This window comes from Cygnus olor, chromosome 2 (assembly GCF_009769625.2).
Source record: "Cygnus olor isolate bCygOlo1 chromosome 2, bCygOlo1.pri.v2, whole genome shotgun sequence".
NCBI classification, from domain to species: Eukaryota; Metazoa; Chordata; class Aves; order Anseriformes; family Anatidae; genus Cygnus; species Cygnus olor.
Window position 1 is genome coordinate 5,676,970 of NC_049170.1, and position 14,333 is coordinate 5,691,302.

Consider the following 14,333-nt stretch of genomic DNA (forward strand, 5'->3'; position numbering starts at 1 on the left):
CTCTAGACCACCGCACCTGGTTAATCTGAAGACTATGGGATGATACATTTTTGGCTGACGAGAACCTAAATAGTTCGACTCGTGGTGATTTGCCCAGCTCAGCAGGAATGGGAGGATATGCAATGGTATCGCTGTGCTTTTCGTCTTGTGATTTGCTAACTGGTCTATGTGTGGTCCTGCACAAGTAGAGATGATAGTACAAAGTCAAGTTAAAATAGCATGTGTAAATGCAACACACTTTTGCATTCATATAATGGGATGTTACATGCTCACATCATAATGAGGGTTTGGGCAAAGAGTAAAAGGTGTCTCAGGTGACCTGAATGGATAACGACGGGAAAGAGAATAACTCCATAGCCAAGGGGAGGAAGTCAGAAGTCTGAAGGGGAGGTGGGAACAAAATGGAGTAGCAAATGCAAGGCCTTAATAGAGTGGTTTGTCAAAGCATGATGAGAGAGACAGTTTGGGATGGTGCTGAAGGTGGTAGTGGTGAGCAAATTATAGGGACACTGTGTGTAGCTGAAGAATTTGCCAAGACAGATCAATTTATGTCTAAGTCTTCTTCAGGCTGTTCACAGCTGACATGTGAGAAAAGCCCTGCTTCTGCACTTAGACCCTACCTTACACCTGCATTCAGGTTACGACCTCTTGATCTCCATCTTCCTCTTGGAGGACACCCATGTTTATGTACCACGACCTCCTCACCGCCGAGGAAGATGGTCAGGCAGGGCCAGAGGCATTTAAGGTGTGAAGGGGCAGCAGAAACAGGCCTAGACCTGTTGCCTGAGGCAAGGTGAGATGCTGGGTGAAGCAGCTCCTGTTGCCAGAGGATCCCCCAGGGAGCACAAGAACAATCAGAACAGCCCGATGCATCAGCTCCAACATCTGTCTGTGGGGTGGAGGTGTCAGGATCCCAGAGCCTGTCCTTTGAGCAGAGGACATTGTCTTCTCCTTCCTCCCAGCTCCATACTGGAGCTTCAGACCCATGACTGGAGAAAAGATTGCAGAAACAGATGCAGCAGGGAATGGCTGAGGAGGTGAGACGCAGTATTAGTGCTGCTGCTGTGAGTCTGTATGTGTCAGTGTTAATGAGTCCTCATCTCCAACCACAGCCAGGTCCCATCACACTCTTGCAAACTGAGGAGATCTTGTGTGTCAAAGACAAAGCACAGAATGAGTATTGCCTCCAAGCATGCTGGGCATGGACTTGGAACACCCCAGCCTTCAAAACAGCGTTTACCACGGCACAAAATAATTGGAAACAAAAGGATGCTACAAACCTGAGTGACCAGCATTCTCCTGGGAACAAGACTAATGCTGTGAGCTTTGAAGAGGCATCTCTGTGAAAGGGCACCAAATGCACTCTCTGACTGTAACCATGCAGAGCAGAAGGGGAGGCCACCCTTCTCTTGCCTTTGCATGACATTAGGTGACACTAAAATGTTGTAGTAGAGCTGGCAGCAGCCAACCCAGGTTACCAGTAAAGGCTGACAATGACTGGGCTAAAATGTACAGATGTCCACTCAGTTTAACTGACATCGAAACGCAGCGTGCACTACACAATTCAGGAAGCTTCTGCAGCTACTCATAGAGGAAAAATATATTTAAAGAAAGATTGTTCATCAGAAGACTTGGAAATAAAAATAAGTCCTGACTGAACCCAGTCATTCTGCTTTAACACTCTGTTTCTGCATTGTTTGTGGCTGATGGAAACCAAACACGTTTCCATCTGTGAGTTAAATTACAGGCTTCTAATTTCTGTGTAGAAAACACTCCAGAGCCAATAGCAGTTACAAAGGCCAACTGTGAAACAGTAGGAAAAAAAAAATCAACACCATTTATTATTCACATATTGCATTACAAGTGTCTCTTATCAAACGCAAAGTATAATTTATATTATTCATGTAGAAATTCAAATTCAACACCACATAGAAATACAACCTAAATACGTGTGTGACAGGGTTTCAGTGACATCCTGATCAAACGGCGAGGCTCGGGCCGCCGCGAAGGCTGACGACCCAAGCGATTAGTGCAGGAGGGACACAGTCCGGTGCTCGCTTGCCCAGTAATACCACTCTACTGGCAATTCCTTATTGCTGTAAAACACGACAGGGATGGTTCCACGGGTACCAGTTTGCAAAGGACTGGGAAACACGTCGGGGAGGACTCGCACAGCCAGGCATAACAGGCCGGGTCTCGAGAACAGTTCGAAGTGCATCTTTTCCAAACGCAGAGTGACACAGATCTCCTCTCCCTCTGACAACGAATAAAGTTGGTTTGTTGATCAGCTGCAAGACCAGTGTCCAGACAGCAGCGCCTCATTGTTCTGCTATAAAAAAGACTCCATCACAGTAGACCTTTAGAATGTGCCTGTTCATTCATCACTTGCTCTACAAGCATCTTCAGACTACATGTTCTGAGTCTACCCCATGCTCTTTAGTGTCTGTTTTGGACAAAGTCTCCAAACTGGTAATCGAGACAGGAAGGAGAAAGGAAGGCATTATATTGTATCCGTCCTGACTTCTGAATAATTCCTGTATGGCCTTAAATTTACATTTTTTTTAATCTTTAAATTCAGACCTTCACTTACATCTGTTGGCGGGGTATCCACACCTGTGTTGTCAGAAACATGTCTCTGTGAAACAGAAAAGAATTAAAAAGCAGAGAGACATGGATTATGACTTGATGGCAGCCTTCAGAAGTTAGCCAAAAGACATGCAGCCTTCAACAACCTGGCTTCCCACACATCACCCACTGTCTGAGCACCCATGGACACCCTTCTCCTAACAAAAGCACCGGGCTGCCATTCCACCCTGACCTGTGGGGAACGGGGAGCTGGGAGCTACGCGCTGCTGAAAGCTGGAGAGCACGGCTATGAGGCATCAACCCTTCCCTGGGGAGGGCCGGGGGAGCCAGGGGAAGCACCCTCCACTCCTGCAGTCCTTTCATTTCATGGACAGGAGGGCAGCAGTGACCACCATGGGACTGAGATACCCTTCTGGGCTGTGTTACGGGGCAGATCACGACCACAAACCCTTTCCCTTCCCCTCCCTCTGCAATGGGCAACTAACTCCCTGCCCTCCCATCAATGTAAGCCCCCAAAGATGCCACCACGCCCAGCCCATGCAATGCCCATGGGCCTTTCTGTGGTCCCCCCGTCCTCCATGAGCAAGAGGAGGCAGCGCGGGGGCTCACCTCTGCTGCGGTGCGGCCACCCCTCATGTCATCCACCAGCTCGGCGCCGCGGGTCTCAGGCAGCAGGAAGCAGAGCAGCCCCCCCAGCACGGGGGCACTGCTGAAGACGGCCATGGGGACGGCCCGGTGGTACTGCTCCAGGAGGCGGATCAGCGAGGCGATGATCCCCGCCACCCACGCTGCCATGGAGCACAGCCCCACGCCACTTTGCCTGCAGGAGCGAGGGGCGCTTGGGAGGTGCAGGCCGGGCTCGGTCCCCCAGGGGAGCAGCACAACACCACAGGGGCAGTGCAAGGGGCAGACTCGGCAGCCATGTCACAGTGCCTCTGCCCTGCCCTGTCACCGGCATTACCACCACCATGTTGGAGTGCTATGACCCCATGTCCTCCCCTCATGAGGGCTTGCCACGGGGCTAGGGTGACCACACAGGACAGCTGCACACAACCGTGCTGCCCTCCTCAGCCATGTCAGCGCTGCCCCGCTAAGGGGACAGGCCACGGGGTAAGGGGAAACCATGGCAGCCATGTTGTACCACCTCTTCCTGCCCTTGCCCAGGGACCGAGTGTGTCTATGGGCCCATCTGGGCTCTTGTCCCGCTATTGCCACCACTGCCACCTGTGGTGGGGTGCTGCAACCTGTGCTCCCATGAGGAGGCTAGCCCTGTGGGAGGGAAGCCATAAAGCCTGGCGAAACCTCACCTGATGATGGTGGGGAAGAGCTCTGCGGAGTAGACGAAGGAGGAGGAGGAGGCTGAGGCAGCAAACTTGCCAATGGTGGCCAGGACAGTGATCGCCACAGGCTGGTTTGAAGGTGAAGAGAGAGTTGCTGTGGCTTCCACGGAGAAGGTTCAGGCAGGGCTCTGGGGCTCTGCAGTTTGATTATGTTTTGGGACAGCCCTTTCTAATGGACTTTGCAAGGAAATCTGCCAACTAAGCTACTGGATACCACTCCCTGACACCATGTTTCGAAAAATAACCTTTGGACAACTGGCAAAGAGAACCCAGATTTGTTCCCAGGCCTTGAACGTTTTCTAAATCTGCGACTGGAGTGAGTCGCTGAGCTGCTGTAGGTCATTGGGAAGGTCTCACTTGGAAATATCACATCTATGAGCTTGAAAGCATCTTGCCAACCTGCTCTTTCTTTCAGCCTTGCTTGTATCACCAGCACAGCAGCAGGGGCAAAGGTACAGACTATAGGCAATGTATAGGTAGAAACAGATAGGGGGGGATAGGTTCTTAACTAGGATAGAAAGGGCTGGAGTGCGCTTTTGAGTTGGGAAGAGGTGGCACCTTCGGGGATCCCAGCAATGATGAGACACATCACACCAGCCAGCAGCAGCAGAACAGCCTGACATTTTTTCCTCCCAAACCACTGTAGCAGGAAAATGCAGGAAATGCGAGCTGGTAACTCCACTGCCCCAAAGGCAAGTTGTGTGAGATAGATGTCAAGACCAAAATTTGCCACACTAAGGCTCAGACCATATTAGTCTAGGCTGTCCACAAACCTGAAATCCAATGAAATGAAACATGCAATCAGATGGATTTTCCATGGATCTTTTCTTCAAAAATTAGGCTAGTTAGACCACATACAGCTTATTTAAATTCCCAGGAACCTCTGTTTTGCTTCTAGTCACCACCTGTGACAATTCTGTACAACATAGTTGAATGAGGTAAAGCAGTATGGACACTGATACGTTCAGCAACATTTATTCTTCACCCAGAATTTCTGTGGGGACACAAAACTACCCCAAAACCCAGGGACTTTCAGGAATCCAGAATTTCCTCAGCCTTTCTCACAAACCCCACAGCATCTGGAATAATCAGCTTCTCCATACACACAGAAAAGGTAGATCTGGTCCAGTCTTGGGAGACAGAAAGATGGCAAATGCACACAGACATGAAAAAAAAAAAAACTTACATGAGTAAGGGAGCCATTGCCACTGAACAATGCTTGAACATGGACTGGGGAGCAGCTCTGGTGGATGCCACCCTCAGGACACTGCATCCATCTCACTACCCCAGCAAACTAACCAGAGGGCAGCTCTGTCAGCTGAGCCCGTTGCTCAGCTTTACCCTCTCCTATCAGTTGGCAGCAAAGATTTGCTGATCAGAATGGTCCTTGGGTACATGACCAAGCCCCTTGTGGTCAAGGCACTGGGTTCGGCTCAATCCCTGACAGACATGTGGGACTGCAGCCAGACGGATTGGGAGGATGGGACCTTCACCAGCAAGGGAAGTGCTGGGGCTGTCAGCTTCCTGCCCCAGAAGCTGATCTCTCAAGACAAGAAGAGGCTGCTCACCTTCAGGGATGCCAGTGATGATCAGACACACCAGGCCACTCAGCAGCAGGGTGCCAGCCTGGGATTTCCTCCTCCCAAACCACTGCAGCAGGAAGATACAACCAACACGGCCTGGGATTTCCACTGCTCCAAATGCAAGCTGTGTCAGGTAGATGTCCAGACCAAAATTAGTCACATTCAGACTCAGACCATAGTAGACAAGGCTGTTAACGAACCTGAAAACAGAGCAGAATGGAAACAATCATATCTGTTAGCCATGAGAAAATACAATATTGACCTCCACTGACAACATTTTCAAGCATATCCTCGGATTTCCAAGGAGACATAATACCCAACCAGTCCACAGGACTGCCAAAGCTGGGATTGCTAAAGTCTTTCCCACAAACTGCATTTCATCTACAACAGCCAGAAAGAGCAATAACCATCAATATCATCTCCAAAACATGAGGTGTATTTACAATTATGAGTAAACTTCAAGCCCTTCTTTTGTTCACCCAGAAGCTAGGAAAGAGGTAAACAAGCAATGTCTTACCAGGCACACGACATGATTAAAGTCACCTTCCGGAGGTGCTTCTTCCGAAGGAGATCCAGAAAACTTCCAGACTTAGCCTGTGTCTCACACTTCAGCTTCAAAATGGAGAAAGCCAGAGAGTCAGAGCAGACAAAGGAAACCCGTGGCTAGCTCTTTTTCCAGCCAAAGACTAAGGAAAAGCTCAGCGGGACAGGCTTGTGACCCAAAGCTGCTGTGGGAGGGATGGCAGCCCAGTGGGGCTCGGCTCCCCTGCCTGTGGTGTGGCTGCCCCATGCAATAGATTGGAGACTGGGAGGTTCCTCAGGATGAACATTTTGTCAGTGCAGGGTCCTTGGGATGGGAGGGGTGGTAACTCCCCCCCTTCAGGCATTTAGGCATGCAAAACCACAGAGCAGGGACCTCATGCACATCCTCCACACATGTGCAGTCCTCACTGAAGAAAAGCCTATCCCTAAATGATCCCAGCGTTCATGGAAAAATGTTTACCAGGTGAGCCCAGCTCCAAGGAGTGCTACAAAGCCACACTCAGAGGCAGGTCTCCGAGGACGAGCAGCTCCCCACACTGGTTTTGGTACCTGCTCAAGGAGTCCTGGTGGGATGGTGCGCTTATTGATGGATGCTGCCTTCTGAAGGACCTTCTTAGCTTCTTCTATTTTGCCTTTTGTCACCAGCCACCGAGCCGACTCTGGTAGCACCCTGCCAAGGAGATGAAAGCAGCAGATGCCGCTGTGACCCGCTGACTTTCCTCGGAGCCCATCTCCCTGCAACCAGGCCCTGCAAGTAATGGGCACGATGTGTGCCGGGGGGGGGGGGTCTAAATACCTCCTCAGGTCAGGCTTCCCAGGGCTACGTTTAGGCCACATCTGAGGACCTGAACCAAAGCAGCTGCTGCTCTCCAAGGCCCAGTGGCCCAGGCAGATGTGCTGAGCTCTGCAGAAACCCCTCCGGCATCTGTCATGCCTGCGAGGAGCATATTGCCCACCTGCCACTTACCAGACGAAGAAGAAAAGGGCAAACATAGGAGCAGATCCTGCAATTTCCAGCAACCTCCAGTTACGAATCCCATAGCTCAAGCCAGCCAAAATCATTTGTCCAATGGCAAAACAGCAGTGAGTAATAAGCACTGCACGTGGTCGATAGGAGTCCCCCAACCCATTCTGTACCTGAAAAGAAGTACAGAAACTAAGGGTCATCGTTGTGAGTGATTTCCCCTTATTCAAGCAGTGTGTTTCCCCTGGAGAAAAACTCTTCAGGAGCTGAGGAGAAGAGACTGGCAGTCAGACCTCCATTGTCAGAGACATGTTTGAAATGGTCTCACACAGTAGGGACACATTTGACAGTTCTTCATATCCCTTTCTGGGGCTGACAGCATCTTCTGGATTGGCTGTCCTGTCCCTGCGAGGGGAGCCCGCCATGCTCCTGCTCTCCCTACATCTATCATCCTCCCATTTTATCTTGGTTGTCTTCCCTGAGATGTCACCCTGAGAGAGGAGGAACAGGCCTATTATTAAGCCTTCTTTTGAGAGTTTTTTTCTTTTTCTTTCTTTCCTTCTTTCTTTCTTTCTTTCTTTCTTTCTTTCTTTGTTTCTTTCTTTCTTTTTCTCTTTCTAACTTTCTAACTTTCTTTCCTTTCTTTCTTTCTTTCTTTCTTTCTTTCTTTCTTTTCTTTTCTTTTCTTTTCTTTTCTTTTCTTTTCTTTTCTTTTCAAAACATGCAGGACTGTCTTTTATGTCTTTTTGTATCGTATCTTGAGAGGTCACATTGGTCTGCCTCAGGGCAAGGGCATCCTACTCATCTAAGGCCAAGGCAGTAATCAGAATTCCTGGCACAGCAGTTGCCACGACACATCTGAAGGCCATGTATACATAGAAATGGGGCACAAAGACAATTCCTAAACCAAACAAGCTCTGGATGAAGATGGAGATCAGAAGGACTGGCCGGCGTCCGATCCTATGGAGGAAGAAGGAAGTTACTGTAGGTATCTGGAGAGACCCCATGGGAATCCAGAGGGATGCACGATGATTTGGGAACCGTTCACACCAGGGGTTTGACTCCTGTGTGAATAGAGCTCCTTGACCCAGGGAGGAAAAGACAGCAAAAACAGCATCGCCACTTCTGACCAGATGTGATACCAGCAAAGGGTAAAGTAACATGCCCTTGAAGGACTCCCATGTTACCTCTGCTCACAGCAATGAGAACCAGACTTAAACAGACTGTAATGCCGGTTCACCTGTGAAATGCACTATGTGCATACTGTGCCCTTCTCCATTCCATGTCCCCTGTGTGGCCCTGGGCTCATGGGAGCTGAGGACTCTGGCCAGGGTCATCAAGAGCTGAACAGAGTCACTGGAAGGAAGCACACATGGTCTGGTTAACACAGCTGAAGGTTGGGTCCAACTCTGTGCCCAGATGTAGGTTTCTAGGATCCCCGGAGACAACCTTGGGTAGCTGAGACAAGAACTGGGGCTGGACATGAGACGTCTGAAGGACCCCTAAGGTTGTATCTGCCTCCCTTTCCTATCACCTCTCTTGTTGAGGAAAGGGGATTGAGTTCTGTGAAGGGGGTATTTTCTGATCAGAACACAGGCATCCTGAAGCCTCAGCTGCGTTGTTTGAGGGTGCCAGGCAATAACTCTAGGTAGGTGTCTGTGTCTCCTCACCTGTTGCTTAGTGGCCCAAAGATCATGGCTCCCAGGAACAGTCCCAGCATGTAGACAGACTGGGAGATGTCATTCAGGTCCTTCCTGTCGCACACGAGGTCAAACTGGAGGAGGGAAACACAGCTGCTTTTGCTCCTGCCAGGTCCCAGCTGGGCAGCTGCTTTCTCAGGATGGGCAGCACGTCTGGCCCCGGGTGGGGACAGGAGGTGGGTGCCCGGGCTCTCGCCTTAGCCCCTGCGAGCAGAGATCCCTCTCCCAAGGATGTGAGTCTCTATCGTGTGCATGAGCTGCACAAGTTGGAGGTGGGACAGACCCCTGGGCACTCAGTGATGCCCCAAGCACTGGGACCTGCAGGAGTGCATCAAGGCCAGGCAGCCCAAGGGAGCCTCCTGGCTGGGAAGCGTTGGGTGAAGTGGGGCGTCGGAGAGGGGTCCCAGCACCTGGCTGCCCTGGCTGCAAATGCTGGGCAGGGTGGGACAGGCTGGAGGCAGGAAGAAGACAGTGTTTAGTGGGTTTACATGGCAAGGTTTGGGTAGTGGGGGGCCATAGGGGTGGCTTCTATGAGAAGAATCCAGAAGCTGCCCCATGTTAGATAAGGGCCCTGCAGCTGGCCAGAGTCAAGCCAATAAGCAATGTTGTTTGTGCCTCTGTGAGAGCAGATTTAAGAAAGGGAAAAACAAACAAACAATTAACCAACTACTGCACAACAGCAGCTGGGAGAGCAAGGAGTGAGACCCAGCCCTGCAGCCCCCAAGGCCAGTGCAGCAGGAGGGCAGGAGGTGCTCCAGGCACGCAGCACAAGTTCCCCTGCGGCCTGTGGAGAGGCCCCTGGTGGAGCAGGCTGTCCCCCTGCAGCCCATGGGTCCCACACGGAGCAGATCTCCACGCTGCAGCCCGTGGAGGAGCCCCCGGTGGAGCAGGTGGATGTGGCCTGGAGGAGGCTGTGGCCCATGGAGAGCCCCCGCAGGAGCAGGCCCCGGGCCGGAGCTGCAGCCCGTGGAGAGGAGCCCACGCGGGAGCAGGGGGTCTGGGGGCAGCTGCCGCCCGTGGGGGACCCGTGCTGGAGCAGTTTGCTCCTGGGGGATGGACCCCGTAGTACGGAGCCATGTGGGAGCAGTTTTTGAAGAGCTGCTGCCTGTGGGCAGCCCCCGCAGGCTCAGTTCGGGAAGGACGGCATCCCGTGGGAGGGACCCCTCATGGAGCCGGGGCAGAGAGGGACCGTGAGGGAGCGGTGGGGACAAAGTGTCAGGGACTGACCGCAGCCCCTATGCCCCATTCCCCTGTGCCACTCGGGGGGAGGAGGGAGAAGGGGGTGAATGGGAGGAAGGTGCTTTTGGTTTCTTTCCTTTGTTTTCACACTTCTCTAGCTTGTTAGTAATAGGCAATACTTTTCTCTAATATCCCTATTCAGAGTCTGTTTTGCCCATGATGGGGAGTGATGATAATCATGACGATAATTGTTGAGTGATCTCCCCGTCCTTATCTCAACCCTTGAGCCCTTTGCATCGTTTTTTCTCCCCCTTTCTCTATGAGGAGGGGAATGAGAGAGAGAGACTGTGGTGGAGCTTGGCTGCCCACCCGAGTGAAACCACCACACAGTGGAGCAGCGTTTTCTCTGGGAAAGGATGGCTGGAGCAGGAGAGAGAAGGGATGCAGCAGCTGCTGAGGGGCCTCCAGAGAAACTGGTTGTGAAATAGACACAGGGCTCCAGGGGAGCAAAGGAAATGCCAGAGGCTGGGCTCCAAGGGAGCAAAGGAAATGCCAGAGGCTGGGCTCCCTCATCTGGTTTTAGCCCACAGGAAGGTGCCCAAGAGAGAGTTAGAGCTGGGAGGGAGGAAAGACTGAGAGAGGAATGAGGGAGGAATGTGGGGAGAGAGAAGAAGAAAGGTGCAGACAGGGAGATGTTGGAGATGCCAGGAGGCAGGGCCTTTGCTCATCTGCATGGCCCATAAGGACCACATCTTGTCTAAGCCCTGAAGGGCTCTGGAGGTCCCAGAAAACTGAAGGACAAATTAAAGCTCTTGGAAAGTAAATGTCTTTCAGAGGGAAGGTGCTGTGAGGAGAACCAGGCAGCAGAATAGGGGAAACTGTGGCAGGGAGACCAAAAAGGTCCCCCCAGGCCAGGTACTGTGAGTTACTTGGGTGCTGGCAAGGGGCTGTATGGTGAGCAGAGCACGTGCTGGACTCAGCCCCACACCGCCTCTGCCTGCAGCCCCCTGGGCACGAACATCATGGTCTGACTGCACACGACCTTGCAAGGGTCGCAGCTGAGTCTGGGGGATGGAGCCGAGTGTTTCCCAGGAAAGGCCTGGTGTAACTCTCAGCCCAGCTGCACCGCCGGTGCCTTGGCCTTGCGCAAAGTGCAGGACGGGAGGCTCCCGTCCATCCCTTCCCCTCCACGTCCCCAGGGCGTCAAAAGGCATTTACAGACCTCAGTGAGCAGGGACGGCTGCTGTGCTGAGGGGTACACCCAGCCACTGCTGCACTTCTCCGTGGCGTTCAGGCCGTACGCCACGATGGAGCCGAGGTCCCAGTCCACGGGCGAGTACATGGAGCACTGCTCGTACGCCCCGTCCGCGTCGCGGGGCAGGGTGAGGTTCAGCTGCTCCTCCTCGGTCAGGTTGGGGCCGACGGCACGGATCCAGCTGGTGTTGCAGTAATGAGGCACGTCCACGACTATGAACACTTGGCCAATCATTTGGAAAGGGTTAAGAAGCAGTGGGAGAGAGAGCAACAGTACTAGCCATTTCTGATGTAGCCCAAACTCCCTCAGAGCACTTATAAAATCTCCAAACTCAGCCATGGTGCATACCTCTATGTCCAGGCTGCACTAGAGCACGTTGCTTAAATAGCAAAATATTAATGTTTAAACTCTTTGAGCACTAAACACCTAATCAGATGTGATAAAATGAGTACTTCTCATGAGCACCTGAATCAGCGTGTTCCCCCATTAAGATGATATATTGGAGTCCTGTGGGACGCACTTTGTCACCAGCCATTCCCTCCCTGTTCCTGGGGCCAGAACAAAGGTGCCAGAGCACTGTCACTCTTGAGGACAGAGTGGGGACAGCTCGTCTTGTCCCAGTGTCTCCCCAAACCTCCTGAAAGCAGCTGTGCTGCAGAGTGATTTTTTTCCAAACTATGAGGTGTGAATCCACAGAAGAGGTTTCAGTGTAGGTTGTGGGACTGGTCCCGTGCAGCTGAAAGGGAAGCAGGAGGCCAAGCAGAGGGTGGATGGGTTTGGGGGCCTGGGTCCATGTTCCTGCTCTGTCCCTGCCGTGCTCACAGCCATTGCTCCTCTGCCATGCATTTTCTTACAGCCAAGCCCACCCTTGCCCTGCAACTCCCCATGCTGAATCACCCCAAATCATATGTCTGGATTTGCAGGGCCAACTTGCCCAAGGGGACACGATGGCTTGATCTGAGCTGAACGCCTATGACTGATGTGGCCTAGAAGAAGCACAAGATGCACTTCCCATCTTGGAAATACTTGCTGCACAATTTCCAGGTGGACCCACTGTGCTGTCTGACATGGTTTGTTTTTTTCTTCTCTGGGGCCACATCTGCTGGCTGTGCTCCCTCCTCTCCCCCATGCACATCCCCTTTCAGACAAGAAAGGTTGCTCTTGCTCCATATGCCAGGGCAGACAGGGGGCTTGCAGCTTCTCATTCACATGTGCTGCTCTCATTAATGGCTTAATAGCTGGATAGCCCACCCTGGTGACTTCTGCTTTGGGCAGGGAAATATGGCTGGTCATCAAGTAGACGTGATCTTGACATCTGTGTCCCAAGCTGTCGATTTTCATTTGCCCCAGGTAGTAACCCTGGTCAGTCATAAAACTGAATCTAAACTACAATGTCTTGGAGAGAATCCTAAAATAGGTTTGACTGGGAGAGTACCCGTAAGAAAAACATATCAGACTTGTCACACATACATACAGAGCACACAAGATTTGGGGATAAGAAAAGACATTGGCCTGGTTTTGCCTGAGGTTCTGATGTCACTTGAAAAGGAGATTGACCTGATTTCTGCTGCGTGTCTGAGCTATTTCCTGGGCAGTCTCCCTGAGTGGTTTGCATCTTTATTCCTGGGAACTGGAAACCCAGATTGCCCTCAGCATTTGAAATGCGGTGTGTGGTTTGTCAAAGGTCTCCTGGCCGCTTTCACCAAAGCGGTAAGGACAGTGTCACTGGACACTGACTTGCTTGCCTTGTGTCTCCTCTCAAACCCTTCGTCCATCACTCCCAGCTCAGGGAGTGCATCTGAGCCTCCAGCAAAGCTACAGAAGGATCGGATAAGTCCAGGTCTCTGATGAGTCGGTACAGCACTGGTGTACTTGCAGAAGTGAGAGGCAGTGGAAGGCATGACCTTAAAACATCACCCCCTAAGCTAATGGGAGCAAGGAGAGAGAGGAGTAATTAGTTCGTGCATACACACACCACATGGCCAAACATGCCACTGAGCTTTGGACCCACATCCTTGGATGACAGGACTTGCTGCTGTTCAGAGACTTGCTGTGGGCAGGAGGTTGGCTAATTGACCTCCAGAGGGTTCCTTTTACACAAATCCATGTTGTGGGATGACTTTGCCAGGGAGATCTGCCATGCAGAGGCATTTCAACCCCATCCTGCTGAACAGGAGATGGGTACCTTTCTCACCAGTGCATAACCAGCTGAGCTTACATGGTATTCTTTCCCACTCCTCAGCCACCAGCATCTCCTGTGGTAAAGTGGTCAGGTTTTGACCACAAAAATTCCTTGCGGGTGACTCAGACATGCCTGCAGCCTCAGAAGCTAATGCAGATGTGACTCCTTGAGGCTGTCCTTCCTAATGTCACCAGACAGGCTCTTCTGGTACCATGGGAAAGCTTCAGTGCCCTGTTGTAAACTCTGTCACCCTAAGATGACACTTGTCATAGAAAGAGATTGTTCTCAAGACTGTCTTCAGCTCACAATGAGATGTGGGGCTGAGTGAGTCAATCCCAAATGGTGGAGATCTCTCTGGGGCAAAAACTGGGTTGACCTTGTAAAGCTTTCCTTCCAGGAGCCCCACAGCAACACTTTCTGTGCTTATTTCTCAGTCTCACAGTTTTGCCCAGGTGGATTACTGCTGTTTGCAGAGAAAATAGAAACCAACTGAAGTCAACAGGTCTGAAGGAAGACCTGGGATGTACAGCTGGAAAACAAGTACATCCATATTCAAATGTCAAGGACAGAGGGAGTCTGGGGAGAGGAACCATTACCTGTGGAAGAAGGCTGCTCTGGACAGCAGGGCATCAACGCACTGATCTGTGGGCTTGGCTTTTCTCTTACATAGCTCTGGATGTCAGCAGTGACTGTGGCTGGAAGCCCATTTGGACATCTATATGTTGGGATGAACTGCAGCCAGAACAGGTTTGCAGCAGCCAGCCATGGTGCTTCTGCATTTCCTTCTCCCTCTTAGGGCTTGTAAGGAGGGGCTGGGTTTTTGGGCATGTACTAGTGACAGCTTGGTCTGGGATGCCACTTTGGCCCAGGTAAATGGGCACCCCCTTCCTAATGTTTTCAATGAAAGGTTTAATCCCTTCAGGCCTTCATGTCTCATTTCTCCATATCTAAATACAGCTTGACCAGGTTTCAGGCAGGGCTGTGAGATGGCAGCACCTTTG

At 51.6% G+C, this 14,333-nt stretch overlaps 1 protein-coding gene across 1 annotated transcript; it reads right to left on the minus strand.

Annotated features, from left to right (window-relative positions):
* Window positions 1–1,819: 1,819 nt before the first annotated feature.
* Window positions 1,820–12,563, minus strand: LOC121066564. The gene is made up of 13 exons (XM_040550229.1): window positions 11,012–12,563; window positions 8,687–8,912; window positions 8,281–8,372; window positions 7,818–8,205; window positions 7,345–7,421; window positions 7,020–7,296; window positions 6,602–6,722; window positions 6,027–6,121; window positions 5,376–5,709; window positions 3,894–3,994; window positions 3,196–3,406; window positions 2,591–2,635; window positions 1,820–2,466 (listed from the first exon to the last, which is right to left on the minus strand). The coding sequence occupies exons 1-13, from the start codon at window positions 11,487–11,489 to the stop codon at window positions 2,437–2,439; spliced, it is 2,475 nt and encodes an 824-aa protein (XP_040406163.1). The 5' UTR covers window positions 11,490–12,563; the 3' UTR covers window positions 1,820–2,436.
* Window positions 12,564–14,333: the final 1,770 nt, after the last annotated feature.

Excerpts from the sequence above, each read along its gene's own strand:
- LOC121066564 (XM_040550229.1), bottom strand. The coding sequence starts at position 11,489 with ATGGCTGAGTTTGGAGATTTTATAAGTGCTCTGAGGGAGTTTGGGCTA. Across the intron at positions 8,206-8,280 it reads ATGGAATGGAGAAGGGCACA|AGGTAACATGGGAGTCCTTC; the intron begins GTATGCACATAG and ends TGCTGTGAGCAG. Across the intron at positions 7,422-7,817 it reads ACTGCCTTGGCCTTAGATGA|GGACAGGACAGCCAATCCAG; the intron begins GTAGGATGCCCT and ends CTCCCCTCGCAG.